Source organism: Periophthalmus magnuspinnatus, chromosome 18 (genome assembly GCF_009829125.3).
Source record: "Periophthalmus magnuspinnatus isolate fPerMag1 chromosome 18, fPerMag1.2.pri, whole genome shotgun sequence".
Classification (NCBI taxonomy): Eukaryota; Metazoa; Chordata; class Actinopteri; order Gobiiformes; family Gobiidae; genus Periophthalmus; species Periophthalmus magnuspinnatus.
Window position 1 is genome coordinate 26,903,051 of NC_047143.1, and position 21,238 is coordinate 26,924,288.

Genomic DNA, 21,238 nt, shown 5'->3' on the forward strand with positions numbered 1-21,238 from the left:
GCAGAGTCTCCTGAGGGTGAACGTTATGGACGTGTTATTACTGACCCCTAGTGGTGTGAAGTAAAGTCCTCGTCTGAATGTGGCCAGACCTGCTCCTCAAAGCCTCGTCTGAAGTTCAGCTCTAGTTGGTCCTTCTGTGAATACCAGACACCACAGGGCGGTGCCTATGGCTAACTGGATACTACTGTTGTGTCTTTAGGCAAGACACTTCATTTAGTGTGTGAATGAGTGTTGGTGCAGATTGGCAGCCTCACTTCTGTCAGTCTGCCCCAGGGCAGCTGTGGCTACAGTAGTGTCTCACCACAGAGAGGAGTGAATAATGCACCGTAAAGTGCTTTGAAAGGCGCAGTATAAATCCATTATTATTTGTATTATTAATGTGGGCTTTGCATCTAACTCAGTGAATCCAATCAACAAATCAGTGACTCGAGAGCAGGCGTGAGATTTAAAAAGTCAAAACACAGAAAAGCGATGCACACACCAATCTGGCAACCAAGAGATATTTAAATGAATAAATAGTGTTAAATGTTCATGTAAGGTGTTTGGATTTCACTGTGGGGAATGCTGTGCACTAAACCCTCGTGTCCACTGCTGTATCTGCCTCCTGCTCAAACACACAGGGTCAAAGGTCACAGGTAAACACAGCTCTGTGGTCACTCACCCACACCACTGTCCAGCCAAAGAAATCAGCAAAGGTACAACGAGTCTCTGAGGTGGCACTTTGCGGGTTTTCTTCATCTTCCTCGTGTTCACATGTTCACATTTATATGTTCACTTTTCTAGTACTTTCCAGTTTGGCCACACTGGGCATAGACCCTTTCACCTGCACATGTGCACGACTGTAAAACAGCACTCCCACAAACACGTCCACGATCAATAGTTTGAATTTCCACTGCCCTCTGTCCTGCAGGACACTCAGGGCTGCTGCTCAGTCGGCTACAGCCTACAGGGCGAACCTGAGCAGACCCGGGACCAACGTGAAGAAGAAGAGGCTCAAGAATGGGATGGAACTGGAAAACGATGACTGTGGGTCTGCTGCTCGTCCTGGGGATGTTGGGAAAAGGAGCACACGGAGGAGGGAATGGCCGAGGTAAGGTACGTTTGAACAGACAGAAGATGCACAAGGACGTGAAGGATGTAATGGGATCGTATTAATATGTAAATACATCTGTTATAGAAAGAGATTTCTGGAGCAGGAGTGTTCTATCTCGGCCAAGACAGAGACACATGGAGGCCCCTGGTCCAAATAACAGTAAACCTCAGTGAGATCACAGAGTATGCTTCAAGACTTCATGTTTTAATCTGTGTTATAAACATAAAATATGGTTTATATGTTTAGTGGAGGAGACAACAGGCCCAACCTGTCACAGGTCTTTTCTTTCAGCGTAAAGTCAAGATTTCAGCTGCGCACATTTGACCCAGAAGGCACCATTTTCTATGGAGACACAAAGAGCGGCGAGGACTGGTTTGTTCTGTCCCTAAACAAAGGTTTCCCGATGATGCAGATCTGTAAAGAGGGCATGCTGCTCAGTGTGACCGGAGGCCCCAAACTCAACGATGGAAAATGGCACACTGTAAGTGTGTGGAACAATGGGACAGGCCTGAGCGTTATATTTAGAGCTTTGGTTATGAGTTCATTTTGTTCTTTTATTCTTAGCTGGAAGTAAGCAACCAAGGAAAGTTTGTGGTTTTGGTAGTTGACGGGACACAGCCGCTGGTCGTTGGCCTAAAGCCCAAAGAGAAAGACGAGCCTCTGTCTGGTGTCCTCAGACTTGCACTGGGCGGGATCCTGATTAATACAGAAAATCTGCTCGTTCAGGTACTGTTAATGTGATCACATCCTGAAAACACACGAGCTGCACAAGTCACATTACCCATAATATCTGTGTCATTGAAGTACAAGCCACAGATGGATGGATGTATACGGGAGGGCATCTGGCTTAATCTGACTTTGCCCTGGGAGACCGAAGAGGAGGAGATGTGGCAATGCCATGAAAATATCAAACCTGGCAGCTATTTTCCTGGCAAAGGCTTAGCTGTTTTTAACTCCTCCGGTGGGCACATTCACACTGTTGCTTTGTATTATGTGGAGCAATTAAAATGAGCTCAGAGTTATAGCTTGGTGATTATAATTCTATTGTACTTCAGAGCCAGTAAAATACACGTGGACTGTATTTTTAATCTATATCTGTCACTTTTTTCAGTTCTCCCCAAACAAACAGAAGAAGAGATTACGCTTGAATTTTGGGGTGATTTTAAAGAGATGGATGGGACCATTTGTAGCATCAAAAAGCCTGGTGAAGAGCCACTGTTTTATCTAACAGCAGACAGAAGTGCAAAGGTAAGTGTTTTTACATGTATGTTTTTATTGTATGAAGGATATAAAGCTCCTGCTCCGTGACACTGTGTTTTTGTTGCAGGTCACGCTCACGTTTGGGGCTGAGACCATCAGGATGCAGCCCGCCTCCAGCAGGCTCAGGATCACCTTTCACTCTGATGCAGTAAAGGTTCATCTAGACAGAGAGGAGTCCAGCGCCATGATCCCAGTGAGTGACCCCGGGTACGCAGACATGTGGGCAGTGGGCTCCCTGTCCATCGGAGGTCTCCTCGGTGAGAGGTTTATTTTTAACTCCGTTGATTAAACTGATGGAGTTGTTTAGTGACACTGTTGTACTTGAAGGTGAAGATGACACTGGGACTCAGTTCTTGACCGGATGCCTAGAAAAGATCCAGATTCAAGGGAAGAATTTGGATATGAATTTAGCCTTCAACGAGATGTCGATCTACTCCCACAGTTGTCCTGCCTGACATGTGTTTTATAGAAGTCAGAACTGGTTTATTATTTTAATACAATGTTAAGCCTGTGTGCATAGACTCTACTCAATTCTATTAAATGTTTTCAACACCACTCCCCTGCTTCAAGTCCAGTCCCTTTAAGACATAAGACTGTGTCGACTTTCATGTCCCGCAGACTAACTTTAACCGTGATTACTACTTTACCAACCAAACCTTAACCAATTTAAACCATAACCTTAAACTACATTAACCTATACCTCAACTTTGAACAATGTTGTTGATCTAAAGAATTACCTCATGAGGCTGAGACCTCAGAGGTCCCTGAGTAACTCACACACACAGGCTTTGGCGCCATCTAGTGGACAAATGTAACATTGTACAAATCTTTTTATTATCAAACCGTTTTGAGGTAATATTTTTATTCCGGTTCCATTTCCATTTTTCTGTTCATGTTCTCAACCACTGTCAAACACAGTTAAATAAATAAATGCGCACTCTCCAGGGCATCCGTGACTAAATTGTGGGTGTGGTTGAAAAACCTGCCGTATGACGATTCCACTGTCGCAAACACAGAGTGTCGTAAAACGGGCCGTCCACTGAAGATGGCGGCGGAGCTGCATCCGCGGAGCGGGAAGCTCATCGGCCTGTCCAACTCCAACAGGACAGCCCGGAGGAACCAGCCCGTCCAAGAGTTTAACCACGGCCTGGTGCTCAGCAAAGAGCCGCTGAAGGACCGGGACGTGTTCACTGTCCGCATCGACAAAAAGGTAAATAAGACACAAGGCCGCGGCGACTGAGAGACGAGGACAACAAGACGAGCTACGAGCAGGACAGGGCTATGGACAGGACAGGGCTATGGACAGGACAGGGCTATGGACAGGACAGGGATATGGGCAGGACAGGGATATGGGCAGGACAGGGCCACAGACAGGGCACAGGACACAGGGCAGGGCTGCGGGCCGCGCCGGGTCTGCCCCGTGTCCGCCCCACTGTCCCCCCCACTGTCCCCCCCCACTGTCCGCTCTACTGTCCGCTCCGAGGGACACTGACTCCCGCAGACCCCCGGCCCTGACCGCGGGGTGTGGGGGAGACACATCAGGACAGTGTCACAGTGGACAGAGGAGCGGAGTAAACAACCAGAGATGAGTTTACCTGATCATATCAGAGAGTGAGCCGCTAATGAGCCACCACAGGAGCCAAAGGACCTGAGCCAAAGGACCTGAGCCAAAGGACCTGAGCTAAAGGATCTGAGCTAAATGCTGTGTGCAGGTCCTGTGGCTCTGTCTCTGTGGCTCTGTCCCCGTGGCTCTGTCCCCGTGGCTCTGTCCCCGTGGCTCTGTCCCCGTGGCTCTGTCCCTGTGGCTGTGTCTCTGTGGATTACATCACTTTTTGTTTTCTTTTAGTGTGTTTGTTCATGGGGTGCTGGGGCTGGTCTTCAGTGATATTGGGGTTGTCTCTGGTTGTCTCTGGTTGTCTCTGGTTGTCTCTGGTTGTCTCTAGTTGTCTCTGGTTGTCTCTGGTTGTCTCTGGTTGTCTCTGGTTGTCTCACTCCGGGGCTCCAGGCTCATATCTGTCACACTCATGGTGACACTGGTTTTATAATGTGATACTTCATGTGTTTCAGTTGGTTCTCTGCTTGTGTCCTTCTCAGGGTTAAACTTTGTAACTGCTGCTTTATTCCGTTCTTACCTCTGCATGTCCCGCTGCTCAGCTGCTGTTTCCCACATGAATGTGTGGTTACCACTTAGGGAGAGTGGATCAACCACACGTGCCATAAATATTTATTTTATATCATAATTACAGAAACCTTTAACACTGCATGTCCAGGACAGAGAGGCCGTGGTGTGTAGTGTTACCATCTCCTCTGGAAAGGTTCCGGCCCGTCATAGAATTATTGTAAAAGAAAAAATCAATAACATTCCATCAGACTGTGTGGTAATGACATCCACTAAACAGATCAGCATAGGAAATGAACCAGAGAGAGAGGGGAATGAAAACGATTACTACAGATTAGTCTGGGTTAATGGCAGTCCTAAAGCAGGCAGCAGCTCATCCCAGTACAAGATAATAGTGGTAATAATAACGGTAATAATAATTTTAATAATATTAATGCATCAGCCTGATCACAGTCATACACACACTAGACACACAGACACTGACATGTTTCAAAAACAGACCCGTCTTTTCAGTGACCTCTAAATTCAAATGTGATTCATTTAAATATTACACCAGCAGAGATCAATAAGGTGTCACATTATTATAAATTTATGTGGAGACTTTTCTGGGAAGAACCTGATATGTTTGGTTATGTGATAGTTCAGTGCCAGACACCAGGGTTTTTCTGTGAGCTGCTGAGATGCAAAAATAGATTTTTTCCCTTTATTTATTTTGTGCATCACTGGTTTAGTTAAAAGTTTTAGGGGCACTTAAATTAATAAATGCACATCATACCTGTATTAATTGCTTCTCAAAATATCTAAAGTTCCATATTTCATCTACTTTGCTCAGTCCTGTTTTAGTATCAAAGAGGAGTAAAAATAACCCTGTTTCACAAACAGGCGTGTGCGGCTCATGGGGCGTTTGTCGCTCACGTGACAGATGAAGAACAGGGACTTTTCTTTGGATTAAATCTCGTTCAGCTCTTTCTGGTCTTCAGTTGTTTTTTGGATGATATAATATATTTTTTCTTAAATGTGTTCCAGGTGAACTCATGGAGCGGTTCTATTGAAATTGGTGTGACTGCTCTGGACCCAGCTGCGCTGGACTTCCCCAGCAGCGCCACAGGACTTAAGGGAGGCTCGTGGATCGTGTCCGGCTGCTCCGTGTTACGGGACGGGCGGTCTGTTTTAGAAGAGTACGGGCGGGACCTGGATCAGTTAGCTGAAGGGGACCGTGTGGGCATCCAGCGCAACTCTCGAGGAGAGTTACACCTCTGGGTGAATGGACAGGACTGTGGCACAGCGGCCAGCGGATTACCGCCCAAACTCTGGGCTGTCGTGGACTTGTATGGAAAGTGCACCCAAGTGACGGTGGTGAGCTGTGAGCCGCCTCCAGCCTGCGCCGAGAGAGAGACTGTGGAGCAGGACGAGGAGGATGAAGAGGAGGAAGAGGAGGTGGTAGTGTGTGGCACACGTGAAGACACTGGGATCACAGCACTGATAAATGTGGCAGCAATGAATGGACTAGTGAATGGAGGCGAAGGTAGAAAAGGTTGTTTACAGTTTATACAGAAATATTCTTGTTGTTTCGTCCTGATTTCTGAACCTGTCTGTGTTTAGTGCCTGAGCTCTGCTGCAGTCACAGCCGACCGGACAAGTTTCCCAACAACCTGGAGCCAGAAACAGGTGAAATCTCATAAAGAACATGACCTTTGAACAAAAACAGTATTACCATATTATCTTAACGCTCGCTGTTGGTTTATGTTACAGTTTTAACAGAGCACCAGCTTTTTGACGTGTTCAACAACGCCATAGTATCGTTTTACCGCTCGGAGGACGGAGGCGGAGGGGAGGACGGAGGGGAGGATGGAGGCGGGGGAGGCGGTGGGTCCGGGGACGGGGGAGGCGGGGGGGATGGGGGAGGCGGGGGCGGCAGAGCGGGACACGCAGGCAGCGAGTCGTCCTCCAGGAATGAGCGAGGGAGCAGCAGCGGAGGAACAACGGCAAACAGCGACAGCGGCTCTACGGGAGGAGGAGGAGGCGGAGGCGACGGAGGCAGCGCTAATAACAGTCCGGCGGGGAACGGAGGGACGGGACCCGCGGCTCTGACCGGAGGAATGACCACCAATGACGCACTACTGTTTCACGAAAAGTGCGGGACTCTGATCAAACTGAGCAACAACAACAAGACGGCAGAACGCAGGAGGCCCCTGGATGAGTTCAACAACGGCGTGGTCATGACCAACCGCCCGCTCAGACACAACGAGATGTTTGAGGTGAGGATTCTGAGGGGCCAGATTTAGCTTTTTTTTCTACAGGAGGAATCCAACGAGAGCACTGTCTCCTCTCTGTCTCCTCCCTCTTTCTCACTCCCTCTCCTCCTCTATCTTTTCCTCCTCTCTTCCCCTCCCTTCGTATCTCCTATCTTTCTCCTCCTCTCTCCCTCTCTTTTTCCTATCTTTTCCCCTGTCTCCTCCTCTCTCTCCCTGTCTCCCCCTGTCTCCCCCTCTCCTCCTCTTTCTCCCTGTCTACTCTCTCCCTCCTCCTCTTTCTCCCTCCCTCTCTCCTCCTCTTTCTCACGTCTACTCCTCTCTCCTCCTCTCTCCCTCTCTCCTCCTCTTTCTCACGTCTACTCCTCTCTCCCTCCTCTCTCTCCCTCTCTCCTCCTCTCTCTCCCTCTCTCCTCCTCCCTCCTCCTCCCTCCTCCTCTCTCCTCCCTCTCTCCTGAGTGTGTGTGTAAATGTGTGAGTGGTTCATTGATGTAAACTCTTCGACCTGAAGGTTTTAAAGTGCTAGATACATAAAAAACAAACACAGACTTTAAACCAGGACGAGGGGCCTTTTTACTCTCACACACCTGAGACACTGTTCTGAAGTTGGACTGCAGGTGGCGCTGTCTTCTTACCGATGAACACTCCTTCTCAACGCGCTTCTTTTAATGTTCCGTGTGTTTTTAATCTTCAGATCCGCATCGATAAACTGGTGGATAAATGGTCCGGGTCCATCGAGATCGGAGTAACGACCCACAATCCCAATAATCTGGACTATCCTGCGACTATGACTAACCTCCGCTCAGGTAATGTTCAAAAAGACTAGAATGACTTTAAAGTTAACGTTTATAATGACTTTACCGGTGTTTTAGTCAAAGTTTTGTGTGTTTTTAAAAGTTTATTTCCTCATTCCAGGAACAATCATGATGAGTGGCTGTGGAATTCTTACAAATGGGAAAGGGACACGTCGGGAATACTGTGAATTTAGCCTCGACGAACTTCAGGTTTGTGTCATTTTTATATTGACTGATCCGATGGGCTGATTTAACAAACTGTGGTTAAAAGAACTTTTCCGAGTCTATAAATAATCACTTTAATGTTTTTTTCAGGAGGGGGATCACATCGGGCTGATGAGAAAGGCCAGTGGAGCGCTGCATTTTTATATCAACGGCATAGATCAAGGTAAGAGCGCCCGAAATGTGTCTTTACATGTAACGACTCAAGTTTGGTCATGTGATGTTAGACGTGTCACGATAGACGATGATACTGAAACTACTTTATGTCACTGATTAAGATTTAAGCAAAATAAGCCCAGATAAACAGCAGAATGTATCGAATTAGCCATAAAAGGTAAAAGGGACTTATTCTCCCTCCTCAGCTCAAACTGAAGCCCAAAAATATTGTTCCAGCTTTAACACTGAACAATGAGATGATGTAGTGACCATCATGACACGCCCATGTGACGCTTCAGCTGTTGTGTTGTGCTGTGATGCTTGTTTCAGCTGTTGTGATGCTTGTTTCAGCTTTTGTGTTGTGACGCGTGTTTCAGGTGTTTTCAGGTGTTCTGACGCGTGTTTCAGCTGTTGTGATGCTTGTTTCATGTGTTGTGATGCATGTTTCAGGTGTTGTGATGCATGTTTCAGGTGTTGTGATGCATGTTTCAGCTGTTGTGATGCTTGTTTCATGTGTTGTGATGCATGTTTCAGGTGTTGTGATGCATGTTTCAGCTGTTGTGATGCTTGTTTCATGTGTTGTGATGCATGTTTCAGCTGTTGTGATGCATGTTTCAGGTGTTGTGATGCATGTTTCAGCTGTTGTGATGCTTGTTTCAGGTGTTGTGATGCATGTTTCAGGTGTTGTGATGCATGTTTCAGGTGTTGTGATGCATGTTTCAGGTGTTGTGATGCATGTTTCAGGTGTTGTGATGCATGTTTCAGGTGTTGTGATGCATGTTTCAGCTGTTGTGATGCATGTTTCAGGTGTTGTGATGCATGTTTCAGCTGTTGTGATGCATGTTTCAGCTGTTGTGATGCTTGTTTCAGGTGTTGTGATGCTTGTTTCAGGTGTTTTCAGCTGTTGTGATGCATGTTTCAGCTGTTTTCAGGTGTACTGATGCGTGTTTCAGGTGTTGTGATGCTTGTTTCAGCTGTTGTGATGCTTGTTTCAGCTGTTGTGATGCTTGTTTCAGCTGTTGTGATACTTGTTTCAGCTGTTTTCAGGTGTTCTGATGCGTGTTTCAGGTGTTGTGATGCTTGTTTCAGCTGTTGTGATACTTGTTTCAGCTGTTTTCAGGTGTTGTGATGCATGTTTCAGCTGTTGTGATCCTTGTTTCAGCTGTTGTGATGCTTGTTTCAGCTGTTGTGATCCTTGTTTCAGCTGTTGTGATGCTTGTTTCAGCTGTTGTGATGCATGTTTCAGCTGTTGTGATGCATGTTTCAGGTGTTGCGGCGGCCCAAACCCCGGGTGTGGTCTACGGAGTGGTTGACCTCTACGGCATGGCTGTCAAGGTCACCATAGTTCACAACCACAACCACAGTGACCGCCTGCGACGCAACAACGCCATCATGAGAGCGTTATCGCCGGACGTAGGCCGACCCAGGCCCCCCCTGACCCTCACTCCAGACGCCGAGGCTCCAGACCGACTCCTGTTTCACCCAAACTGTGGCCAGAAAGCCGCCATCATCAGTGACGGCCGGACGGCGCTCAGACCATAGTGAGTCCACTGCATGTGTGTGGATACGTCAACACGATGCAGCTCTACCCACAAACTGGACGTATAAGAGGACACAGCTAACCCCCCCCAACAGCCTCGCTCCTGATTGGCTCTTTGGTTGCTATGATCCTCAGTCAGAATTCCAAATATTGAACTCGGCTCCAAATCCTCTGCTCTAACTGTGAGCCTCATTGAGTTTCATTTGGAGCTGAAGCTGTGATGTCACACTCACTTTGTCCACTTCTTTGTCTGTGGTAAAAGCTCAAAACACATCTAAAATGTGAAAGAGCTGCTACAATTTAATAACAAACATAAAAGTCTCTGTGAAACGCTCTCTAAAACAAGAAAATCAAGTTAACAGGAGCAGAAAGCCAGTTCACATCTAACAGCTCTTTCTGTCCTAAATGTTTCTGAGTTTGAGTGTTGATGATGATTGTGGAGTGAAAACAGCAGCTGCAAAGACAAAAATGAGGCAGGAAAAAGCAAAGAAACATGAACGATGTATGTGCTTCACCTCTACAGTCTGTTTCTAACATGTGATGTGGTTTCAGTGCGATTGATGACTTCAACCATGGTGTGGTGCTAAGCAACCGGCCTCTGCGCTCCAATGAGGTGTTTCAAGTTCGTATTGATAAAATGGTCGACAAGTGGGCGGGGTCTATTGAAATCGGAGTCACAACACATAATCCCGCCTACCTTCAGCTGCCCTCGACCATGACCAACCTGCGTTCAGGTAGATTTTTTTGTAGAAAAGTAAAGATTCTGTTGTTGTGTCATTGTGAAACAGCAGATTTGAGTTGGTTTGATTTGTTCTAGGGACGTGGATGATGACGGGGAACGGTGTGATGCACAACGGGACGACCATTTTGGATGAATACGGGCACAACCTGGACCGGCTAAAGGTGAGTCCAGTGTTTAACCAGCGCCATGTTTAATTACATTTACACGTCCTGTTATTATCTCAGGCGGGTGACACGGTCGGGGTGGTGCGTAAAGAAGACGGCAGCCTTCATTTCTTTGTAAACGGAGTGCCTCAGGGCCCAGCGGCCTGGAACGTCCCCCCCAGTGTTTACGCAGTGGTGGACCTGTACGGTCAGGCGGCTCAGGCCACCATCATGGACGACATGGGTGAGGAGGTGGTTTGTCATCTGTTTAAATGGAGGAACTCTCTTTGTTTAAAGTGTTTCTCTCCCTCAGTTGACCTCCCTCCTCTCCCAGAGGACACCTCAGATGGGCCCACAGCCTTGTCTCCTGGAAGCCCCTGCTCCATCGCTGGAGCCACCTCCACCAGTGACCTGCGTTTTCACACACTTCATGGGAATAACGCCGTGATCACCAACGGGGGGCGCACCGCTCTGCGTCAGAACAGCCGGAGCGAGTTCAACGATGCTATTGTCATTTCCAACAGGTGAGACACAGACCACAGTGAGGTGTTTGGATTTTATGAATCAAAAAGACGAGCTCGTGTTTTTGTGTTTTACAGGTGCCTTCGTGATGGAGAACTTTTTGAGATTGTTATTCAAAAAATGGTGGACCGCTGGTCGGGTTCAATAGAAGCTGGTAAATAAATAACTCAGGCCTCAGGGTTGTGTGTTTAAGCACAATATTAAAACTGATACACACTGTTGACTCTGCAAACACACTCGTTTAGAGCGGGACGTTTACGGCCATTTTGTTTGCATTCCAGTGAATGAGTGAAGTACAGAACAGAGTTATCAAGTGTTTATTAAACATTGTGTTACTCCCACAGCTCACACACAGACGCACAAACTGAACACTGTTTGTGTTTCAGGAGTGACGGCCATCAGGCCAGAGGAGCTGGAGTTTCCAAACACTATGACTGATATAGATTATGACACTTGGATGCTGAGGTAAAACACATTAAACTTCACTATTTGTCTTAGATTTTATTAACGTGTTCTTTGCTCTGTTACAGTGGGACGGCCATTATGCAGGACGGAAACACGATGCGTAACAACTACGGCTGTGACCTGGACTCTCTGACCACAGGCTCTCGTATTGGGATGATGCGTACCGCCACCGGGGACCTTCACTATTACATCAACGGAGTGGACCAGGGCGTCGCCTGCTCCGGTCTTCCTTCAGGTAAAAGTCTACACCTGTTGTCCTTTAAACGCATCAGCCGTGTTCATGTTGTGTTTGTTTGTGCAGAGGTGTTTGCGGTGGTCGACTTGTATGGACAGTGTGTTCAGGTGTCCATCACCAGCTCCTCGGGGCCTTTGGACAATAGTTTATGCACCAGCAACGTGACAGAAAACAGCTTCCCCATCCACTACCCAGGTCAGTCTGTACAACTGTATGGACGACGTGTGTGAGCATGAGCTTTTACCAAGACATTTAAAAAACACAAAAAGTCTCTTTACAGTTAAAAAAGTGCATTACAAAAGCAGTTGATCAGATATGTTCATCAGACTTGTTCTATTGTTCTCGAGTGTTTGACCTCATTTAATCCTCCTCTATGAGCTCCATTAGTCACATGAAGAACATCAGGACGAGAGTGTTTTTTTTTTTTGCCATGTTTCGCTGCAGCAGAGCCTCATCAGTGGTTCAGTCATATCTGTATCTTTTGCTTTAGTTCAGTAATGTTCCGTGTCTTTGTTCCAAACTCGACATTTTTAACACAGCCCCATAGAAACACATGATACACTCTGTGGCTTCTCTGGAGAACGAACCATTTCTTAGGGATTCATTCAAAAGGACAACTCTTTAGTCAACACAAAGCCTGAAATACGATGATGCCACGTGATTAAAAACTTTCATAACCACAACAAATCAAATTAATATCATCTTAACTGCTACAAAAACAGTAGTGTTGTTTAACTTTTTCTATGCTACATAATTCTCTATATCTCACTTCATGTGTATTTAAAATGTAAAAAGAAAGAAAAAGATTGAATGAGAGGGTGTGTGTTTTGACTGTAGTGTATAAAACATTAGAATAGTGTCTCAGGACAGAGCGGTTACTGTTCCACAGATAATGACTCACATTCGGCTAAAAGTTACAATAAGTATTAAATGTATAAAAACTTATTAAATAGCTTTTGTCTGCTCTCTGTGTCGTCTTTATCTGAGGGACTAGACAGAATATACAGGTGTTTTATTGTTCTGTTCCTGCGTATTTCGAGTATATTTGTTTGTTGTTGACATTTTTGTAAAAGCTCTTTATTCAGCTCGAGTTGTTTTAAATGTTAGAAATAAACTTGAATTGAATTAACCTGTTGTTTTGTTTTCAGTAGCAGGTGTTGCCCATCGGTTCCACAGTAAACACGGTAAAAACGTGGTGCTGCTCGGGGAGGGCTGGCAGGCCATCCGGGTCGGGGGATACTCACACGGGATTGTGTTCAGCGCGAAGGAACTGAAAACGGATGAACTGTTTGAGGTAGGATTTGTCAAAATACATAGTTTTAACTTAAGGGTCCTGTATTAAATGACTCTTGTGAACTTTACGCCGTGTTCTAATGTGGTTTTCTCCTCAAAAACAGACCTGGAGTCGTGTTTTGTTTCATTCACACATGTTTTTTTTGTGATGAGGAAACAACATTAGAACAAAGATCAGAAAACAGTCAAATATGGGCCTTTTAAAACACTTTTCTTGCGTCTTCAGGTGAGGATCGATGTGGTGGACGATCAGTGGAGCGGTTCTCTGCACATAGGACTGACCACTCTGGCTCCTCCTGACCTCCCCTCCTGCCCGCTCTCCGGCCTCTCCCCCTCCCTCCCGCAGCTCCGCACCAAAGTCACCTGGGTTCTGAGCGGCAACGAGGTCAGACGCAACGGCGCTTTACAACGACAAAACTACGGCTGTTCGCTGGACAGGCTCACGGTAAACGCCTCTGCTCCTCATCCTGCTCAAGTTTAAAGTTTTAGCACAACATTTTGACCATTTTTTTGTATTTTTGACCTTACAAAAAATGGTCAAAATGTCGAATATTTTTATCACCACAAATCTGCCCGTTATCTCATTTCTGGAGTTGTTCGATCACTGAAATGCCATGTAAAAATCGTATTGTTATGTGATTTCTTTCTGACTGTTTTGGCGCGGAAAAACACGCAAAAACTGAAGCTCGCCGCGCACCACACGACCCGATTCACTTCTCCACAACTTCACGGAGGTGTGACCCACTTTAGGATCCGTGTATGCGATTTTTACGCCGCGTCGCTCCTCGTTTGCGGCGTCACTGTGACTTTGAGCTCTGTCGTATCGTAACAACAAAACATCACGACGACAACAGCCAATAAAACAGAGCGTCAGGGGTGGATGGAGTGATGGGCACATTGGAGCCAGATGTAAACTAATGACCCCGTCCACAAAACAGTTGAGTCTTTAGTCGTTTTACTGCAGACAGGACACAGTCGACACGAGGCGTGCCCTTGACTTCTAGCTTGTGGTGTGTGGGCTCTTCGCTGCAGTGTTTGTGCTCAAGGGATCGTGAGATTTAAAATTGTATCCAAAAAAAAAAAAAATCGTTTAAGACTGAAAAATCCTGTGTGTGGTGGGTTGAATGTGACAAAAAACAAATAAAAAAAAAAGTTTGATTTTAAAATTAACAGTTGTATTTGAAAGACAAAGTACATTTCCTCTAAAAAAAAAAAAAAAAAAATCAGATAACTGCCACGTCTCCAGGTGTTTTTGATGATCATGTTAAAACACAAACCGATAATCAGATCTAACATGGTTCCCACGTGTCTTAGAAAATCTGGAAAACCTGGAAAATAATTGGCCAAACATGGAAAACACCTGGAAAATGAGGAAAAAAGGCCAAATGTTCTTGAAATCGTCTCCACACTTTGCTTTGCTGTTTATTGGATATCAGATTGATACTTTTACTGCCACATATCAGAGCTGAAATTCACCTAAATGCAGGAAATTACATCTATTTTGTACAAAAATAGGTGTATTTTTATGTTTTTAATGTTTTTATCTGACCTATTTGGGCCTTTACTTTCTTGTAGAGCAACACTGAGCTCTCAAAGTTCCAGTCGAATGAAGAACATGAATCACTTGTTTGTTGTTTAAATATTTTTGCTTGTTTTAAATATTGTGTTTGCTTTGGTGTATTTCATCTGTGAACATTGTGGACTTGAGCTACAGCCTTAGTCTACATCTTTATTATAAAAATGTTTAAACGGATCATCCAAAGTCCTTGAAAAGTCCTGTAAAATGATTTCAAGCAACGTGTGGGAGCCCTGTGTGATTATTGTGTTATTTGATTATTCTTTTTTGCTGTTTCCAGTGAAAACTTCTTCACTGACCTTTTTGTACTTGTGTTTCAGGTGGGAAACCGCGTTGGAGTTAAGAGGTGCAGCGATGACACGATGCATATTTTTATTGATGGTGAGGACATGGGCCCAGCTGCCACTGCAGTCGCCAAGGTAACGCACAATACAACACACACACAGACACACCCCCACACACACACGCACACACAGCACAGTGAAGGTTGTCCTCGTGCTGAAGTTCCTCCCTGACCTTGTCCTGTTGCAGAACGTGTACGCAGTGTTGGACTTGTATGGGAAGATTACAGCCGTGTGCATCGTGAGTTCGTCGCTCACGGAGGACGCCGAGAGCGTCAAAGCGCCGTCTTTGTCGTCGGACAGTTGCAGCGAAGGAGAAGAGGACAGCAGCCCCGTGAGAGAGGTGTGACGTCTTTACTGTTGTTATTTCCATCCCTCCACCTTCTTCTGGGGGGCGGGGGCAGGAGTCTAAACAGGGACTCACGGGCTTCCCTCACCCTAGACACTTCCTCCAGCTCCTCCTGTGGGACCCCGAGGCGTTCCCAGGCCAACCGAGAAGCATAGTCCCTCTATCGTGTGTCTTAGATGATCAAAATTTGTTTTCGTTTATTATTTTGATTATAATGAATCTATACAACAGCTCACTCACTCAAGCTTTGGTCTTATTTCACTGTAAAAGTGCAGATTAAACTCATTATTCACATGTTTAATTTGTCTTTATATAAACGTTTGTTCCTTGTATATTTTTCTGCATGAATAGTAGTTTTTGCATGAGCTCCCCCTGCAGGTGAAGTCCTGTGAGTGCAGTTTGAGTCCAGTCCTGCTTCAGTGCTGCTGTTTGTGTTTTTGTAGGTGGAGAGTGAGCCGTGTCCGCTGGTTCCCACCGTCATGACGTTTTTAGAGAATCACGGTAAAAACATCCAGCTGACCAACCAGAGCCTGTCGGCCGCTCGAGTGTCCAGCTACAACCAGGGCCTCCTGGTCACGGCTCAGCCTCTGGCCCGACAGCAACTGTTCCAGGTAATGTGGAAAAAAACATGACACTTGGACATTTTTTCACTGTTTATTTATTTTTTCCACATTTTTTCATTTTATTTGACTATAACCTTTTTCACCATTTTTTTTTCAATTTTCTTTTTAAATTTCATTTCACTTTTTTCCATTTTACACTTTCTTTTCCACATTTTTTCCCATATTTTTCCCCACATTTTCTTTTTAATTTTTAAATTTCATTTTATTTCACTTTTTTTCATTTTTTCACTTTTTCACATTTTTTGAAACTTAAAGAAACAAAACACAACTCCACAACTTGTTACATGTTCTATAATTGCTAAATAACATAAGTGAAACTCATATTCAGTTTAATTATTTATCAAAAATCCCATGAAGGAGCTTTTATTTTTCTCAAATCAAACATTTACCCAAAGCTATAATACACATCCATCTTCTTCCACTTATCTGAGGGCGAGTCGTGGGGGACTCCTAGATTTCCCTCCCCCAGACACTTCCTCCGGTGGGACCCCGAGGCGTCCCCAGTCCAGGCGTCCCCAGTCCAGCCCAGAGACACACAGTCCCTCTAGCGTGTCCTGTGTTTTCCGTTTACTATAATCATGAAAGATAAACCCAAACACACATTAATCATTACACGCTGCACTTTTGTAGTTTCAGATCGACCGCCTGAACCCGTCGTGGACTTCCTCGCTGTCGTTAGGGGTGATAGGCCACGCCCCTGACCGTCTGAACTTCCCCTCCACCGCCTGCTGTTTAAAACGGTCCACGTGGCTGCTGCAAAGGGACTCGGTCTTCCACAACTCGCTAAAGGTCAGTCCATGTCATTTTGCTTCACCTTTTGTACTTTAGACTTACGTTTTACTCCTAAACACAACAAAACCGCTGTGTTTACGTGTTTGTTTTGTGTGTATGCGCAGATATGTGAAAACTACGGCCCAAACCTCGACACGTGTCCAGAGGGGACGCTCTTGGGCCTGCTCGTGGACGCCAACAACGCTCTCCATCTGTACGTGAATGGAATGGACCAGGGAGTCGCCGCTCAGGACATCCCTTCACCCTGTTACCCCATTATTGACCTCTACGGCCAGTGTGAGCAGGTGAGCGCCCCGTTTAGACGCGACATTCAAGGAGCTAACGATTCTGACAGAAAAGAATAAGAAGTGATGGGAAGAACGGGCCAATCAGAGGACAGTATTCTGAGTGCTCTGAATCTATGAGTTTCATTGTTTTATACTAAAAAACATGACATGTGCTCAGTAGCATGCTAGCTAGCTCGCTGTGTCTCAAACATAGACTGTTTATATAAATGGACATAGCTAACCCGCTAGCCACTGTGTTAGGAAGGATCGACTCTGGCTCCAATTCACTTTCTATTGAAAAACTGTGTCCTCTCTCTGTAACTGCTGCTGTCAGACTCATCTTAAATGTTGTTGTTTTTTTTTAATAATAATTATTATTGAGGTTTTTTTTTTCTTTTTTCGTTTATTTTCTTTATTTTTAAGTTATTTTGTGTTGTTTTTTTTAGTTATTTTGAGTTGTTTGGGGGTTTTTTTTTTGAGTTTTTTTTTGTTATTTTTATTATAATTTCTTTTAGTAGTTTTGAGGTGTTTTTTTAGTTTATTTTCTTAATTTTCTTTAGTTATTTTTTATTTTTTTTTGCCAAAAAAACTAAATCTGTCCTCTCTCTGTCTCTGCTGCTTCAGACTCATTCTGGTCTTAAATGTTCGTATTAACCCTCTACATGATCCTGGGGTTTTTATTTCACTATTGTGTCTGTAAATCAAGATATGAACATTAATAACAGATGAATCAGGCGCCTTCTTTCCCCGAGGTCACTCCCAGTAGCGTTAGCAACAGGTTTGATTGACAGCGTTGCTAGGGAAGGGGGCGTTACCTTCAACAGCCTCGCTCTGATTGGCTCTTTGGCTGCTGAACGCTGTGGTGACGTCACACTCACTTTGTCACTTCTTTACATAGTCTGTGGTTCATCTTGATATTTATTTATTTTACTGGGACTCGGGAAAAAACGCATACAGATAAAACTGGACAGGAAGTAGTGACGCTCACAGTGAAGTTGCCGATTACAAACAGCTTTATTTTTGTTGTTCTGTTTGTTATATTTTCATTTGTCTAAAGAAGAGACGAAATTCACACACCCCTCACTGCAACAACGTTTTTTTAAATATATTTTTCTCTCAAATTTTGTGCAGTTTAAAGCCAAAATCACATGAAGTAGCACCATGTATCTGTTTAAATTTAGTAACTGTGCTCTGAAAACCACCAAATGAAAGAGTAACTGTACCAGAACACAAAATCATCTGGGCGTTTCCTCTCCGTAGGTCACCATAGTAACAAACAACGTGCCGGCCGTCGGAGGCGAGAGCGCAGAGACCCGTTGCCAGGGCGACATGGAGAAGGCCGATATGGTTGACGGTAAAGGTTTTTTCACTTCTGGTTGTTTTATTTATGTTTGTTTTTTTGCGCTCACACTTGTCCTGTGACTTCTTCATAAAGGAATCAAAGAGAGTGTGTGCTGGACGCCGCCTCCTGAGGTCAACCCCAACAAAACGTGTGAATATCAGGCTCTGTGCTCGCGCTTCAAAGACCTGCTCACGCTCCCAGGTGAGTCGGCTTTAAATTTAACTCAACTAAAGGTACAATATGACCCAAAACTGACACCTGTGAGGTCCAAGGCATGTTCTAAAACTGTAACCTCGAAAACAGACCCAACAGATCAGAAAACACCTTTTAAACGGCGTGACGCGGGCCCTTTAAACGGCGTAACGCGGGGCTTTTAACTCGTCTCTTTTCTTGCAGACGGCTACTTCAGTGAAGACGCCAAGTACAATCTGTGCTACTGTGAGTCGTGTCACAAACTTCGGGGGGATGAGGCGTATTACAAACGAGGAGAGCCGCCGAGGGACTACGCCCTGCCCTTTGGGTGGTGCCGCTTCGCCCTCAGGTAAAACCATCAGGATCATTTAAAGATGCACAGAGACACACGACGGTCAAAAGTCTGGACACATCCTCTCAATGTTTACGACTTTCTATTTTATTTACACACAGAAGACATCAGATTTATAAACTGTGTAGTAAAGAAAAAAACGCTAAATATCTCTACTCTTAAATTCAAATCCTCAAAGTACTCCCCCTTTACTTTGTCAGAAAATATAAGTTATTTAGCGTTTTTTGTTTTCTACATAATTCCATAGATCTGATGTCTTGTGTGTATAACTTGTATAAAGTAGTAAAAATAAAGAAAAATAAACACTGAATGAGGCCGAGTCCAAACATTTAACTGGTGCACACACATAGAGACAAACAGCACATACTTCATGGTTTGTCACATTTCCACATTTTTGTGAATCCAGGATAAAAACAAACTGTGAGGCTTCAAACGCTCTGAAAAAGTGGCACATCGCGTACCACGGCACCAGCGTCGGTGCTTTACGGAGAACACTGGACCATAACCAGCTGCTGTCTGGTGAGTCACTGGAGCCGTTGACATGTTTCTCTTCAGAGTTTTTCCAGGGGGTGAATAAACTCTTTGCTGTTGCAGGAGCCTCGTCTGTGTTTTCAGTGTCTCCTGTTAAAACAGAAGCTCCCAACGATTATAGTGAACCAGACGAGAACAGCGCCCCCGGCAGGGAGGTCCCCAGAGTGCGCCTCTCCCCCACCATGCGCTACTCCGGCTTAGAGATCTTTGCTCCTAAAGTGCAGTAAGTTAGCTCAGTGCTAACGTTAGCTCTGATGGTGTGTTCAGATTTGACCGAATTATTGTCTGTTGCAGATTTCAAGACCCGCGCTCTCACCGCTGTCACCAGGCGCAGGTCGGCTTCCAGGTGTGTGTGCGTCCTGGGTCGTACAAAGTGGGGCCTCAGACGGCGAGTCAGAGCGAGCCCCTGGACCCTCGCTTCAGTAACGCCGAGATCGAGTGGATCACGAAGGAGCAGGGCGGGACGATGCTCTACGGACTCCTCATACGAGTCGAATGAACAACACGAGGGACATTTTGGTTTTAAGAAACTAACAACCAAATCCAAGCCCTGCCTTGAGCGAGTGACTCACCCAGCGGGACCCTCCGGGAGGGTTGGGACCCCCTGGGAGGCCTCGAGGGTTGGGCCCCCCCAGGAGGGTCAGGGGCCCCCCCGGGAGGTTGGGGCCCCCCCCGGGAGGGTCCTCAAAAGCATTAGTTTTTCCTACCTTTGGTTGTGCTCTCGGACACTTTGAGACCAGGGCCGTGGCGTTTGAAGACACTGCCTGCACTTTATGTTTGGGACATTTGTGGGCAATTTTTTAAACTGAACTCATCGACATGTTTGTTAATCAGCTGCAGATTTTTTTTACTTTCACTGGTCACAGATTTTGGCACTCGAGTACAACTTCCCACCTCCCAGTGTTATCGTTTTAAGTTCAGCTCAGAGCTCCATCTCGAAGCGATCCCTGCCAATCTGCACATCAACACGTCTGAAAAATGTCACAAATGGACCCAGTCGTGTTTTGGAGAGTTTGACAGAAAATGTTTACTGAAGAATACGCTCAGACCTCGGGCTTCGTCACAGTTCTAACTCGTCTCTTGAGGAAAAAAAAAAACAGGTACAACTGGAAAAAAGACTGCACCTTTCTGGGGGTATTAAGTTTCAGCCTTATGTTACAAAAGATCAATTTAAATGTATTTACACGTAGACTTGACTAGGCAACATTGTACAAGTATAAAGGTCGTTTTCCAAATTGTTTGCCCATAAACTTGTTTACGTTTACACACAACCAGGATTCTCAGAAATCAGCCGTCAAGCCATCGCCACAATCCTCTGTTTACAAGTGAATGTTCGTTAATTAGGGCTGCTGTCTTTGTGCGTTTAGAATTCGTTTACATTAGTCAAAAGTTTGTCTGCTTTTATTCGATTATTTACATCCAAACATGATTGTAACAGCAAAAGGGTTCTAATTTTTTCCAATCCAGTTGCCAATTTATACATAACGATGCTACGATATGTAAGAAGATTGCACAGTGTCTCGAGTCGCTCTGATCCACGTGATGAAACTACGGGGTTTGACTAAGAAAATGTGAACATACTTTGGGTTATTTCTGCCCAGTGCTGCTTTGTATAATTTTATTTGTAGTTTTTTTTTGTTTCTGTTGTGTTGTACAGGCTATTACATATCAAATCATATCTTCCTGATTTATAAATAAAATAAAAAACAGTATGCAAAAAAGGACATTTATGCGAATACGACAAACAGAAACCGAACGACTGTTTCTTTATTTTCATTTCAGTTTTTATTTAGGAAAAACAGGTCACTGACATTTTATTGCAGCGTTTCAGACTTGACTCATTCACACCGTTTCAAAATGCTGTTCACTAATAAGGCCAAAGTGTTTGTTTTGTCCTGACTTAAAAAAAAAAAAAAAAAAAAATGTACAAATGTAGCAGCTCCGATTTTAACTATGAAAAAAAACAAACAAATATTTAAAAAAACTGATGCGCTGTGTAATCTTTTGGGTTGCATAGTCTCTTCACTTTACGTTTTAA

General features: G+C 44.9%; 2 protein-coding genes across 3 annotated transcripts; both read left to right on the top strand.

Annotated features, from left to right (window-relative positions):
- The first annotated feature begins 272 nt into the window (after positions 1 to 272).
- On the top strand, positions 273 to 2,908 carry shbg (sex hormone-binding globulin). Of its 2 annotated transcripts, none has more exons than XM_055228832.1 (8): positions 273 to 1,095; positions 1,178 to 1,275; positions 1,385 to 1,574; positions 1,658 to 1,819; positions 1,898 to 2,054; positions 2,205 to 2,341; positions 2,421 to 2,610; positions 2,681 to 2,908. In XM_055228832.1, the coding sequence occupies exons 1-8, from the start codon at positions 1,000 to 1,002 to the stop codon at positions 2,806 to 2,808; spliced, it is 1,158 nt and encodes a 385-aa protein (XP_055084807.1). In that variant the 5' UTR covers positions 273 to 999; the 3' UTR covers positions 2,809 to 2,908. The 2 variants fall into 2 exon arrangements, with proteins under 2 accessions (XP_055084807.1, XP_055084808.1); XM_055228833.1 differs by having other exon boundaries at positions 997 to 1,090.
- Positions 2,909 to 3,342: 434 nt separating this feature from the next.
- Positions 3,343 to 20,761, top strand: neurl4 (neuralized E3 ubiquitin protein ligase 4). The gene is given in 30 exon segments (XM_033983304.2): positions 3,343 to 3,376; positions 3,379 to 3,563; positions 5,499 to 5,997; positions 6,075 to 6,140; positions 6,225 to 6,730; positions 7,419 to 7,530; positions 7,640 to 7,728; positions 7,834 to 7,906; positions 9,164 to 9,437; positions 9,989 to 10,170; positions 10,254 to 10,339; positions 10,403 to 10,565; positions 10,635 to 10,845; positions 10,921 to 10,997; positions 11,230 to 11,308; positions 11,374 to 11,543; positions 11,610 to 11,738; positions 12,692 to 12,837; positions 13,063 to 13,281; positions 14,733 to 14,831; positions 14,944 to 15,096; positions 15,546 to 15,713; positions 16,356 to 16,514; positions 16,622 to 16,801; positions 18,044 to 18,137; positions 18,219 to 18,326; positions 18,522 to 18,666; positions 19,076 to 19,188; positions 19,264 to 19,423; positions 19,495 to 20,761. Coding segments are annotated over 30 exon segments (4,884 nt in total). The 3' UTR covers positions 19,700 to 20,761.
- Positions 20,762 to 21,238: the final 477 nt, after the last annotated feature.

What these genes read in the sequence shown, in the direction of transcription:
- shbg (XM_055228832.1), top strand. Translation starts at nt 1,000, where the DNA reads ATGGGATGGAACTGGAAAACGATGACTGTGGGTCTGCTGCTCGTCCTG. An exon ending in AGCTGTTTTTAACTCCTCCG is followed by an intron (nt 2,055 to 2,204) that starts GTGGGCACATTC and finishes CACTTTTTTCAG; the next exon opens with TTCTCCCCAAACAAACAGAA. An exon ending in CAGCAGACAGAAGTGCAAAG is followed by an intron (nt 2,342 to 2,420) that starts GTAAGTGTTTTT and finishes TTTTTGTTGCAG; the next exon opens with GTCACGCTCACGTTTGGGGC.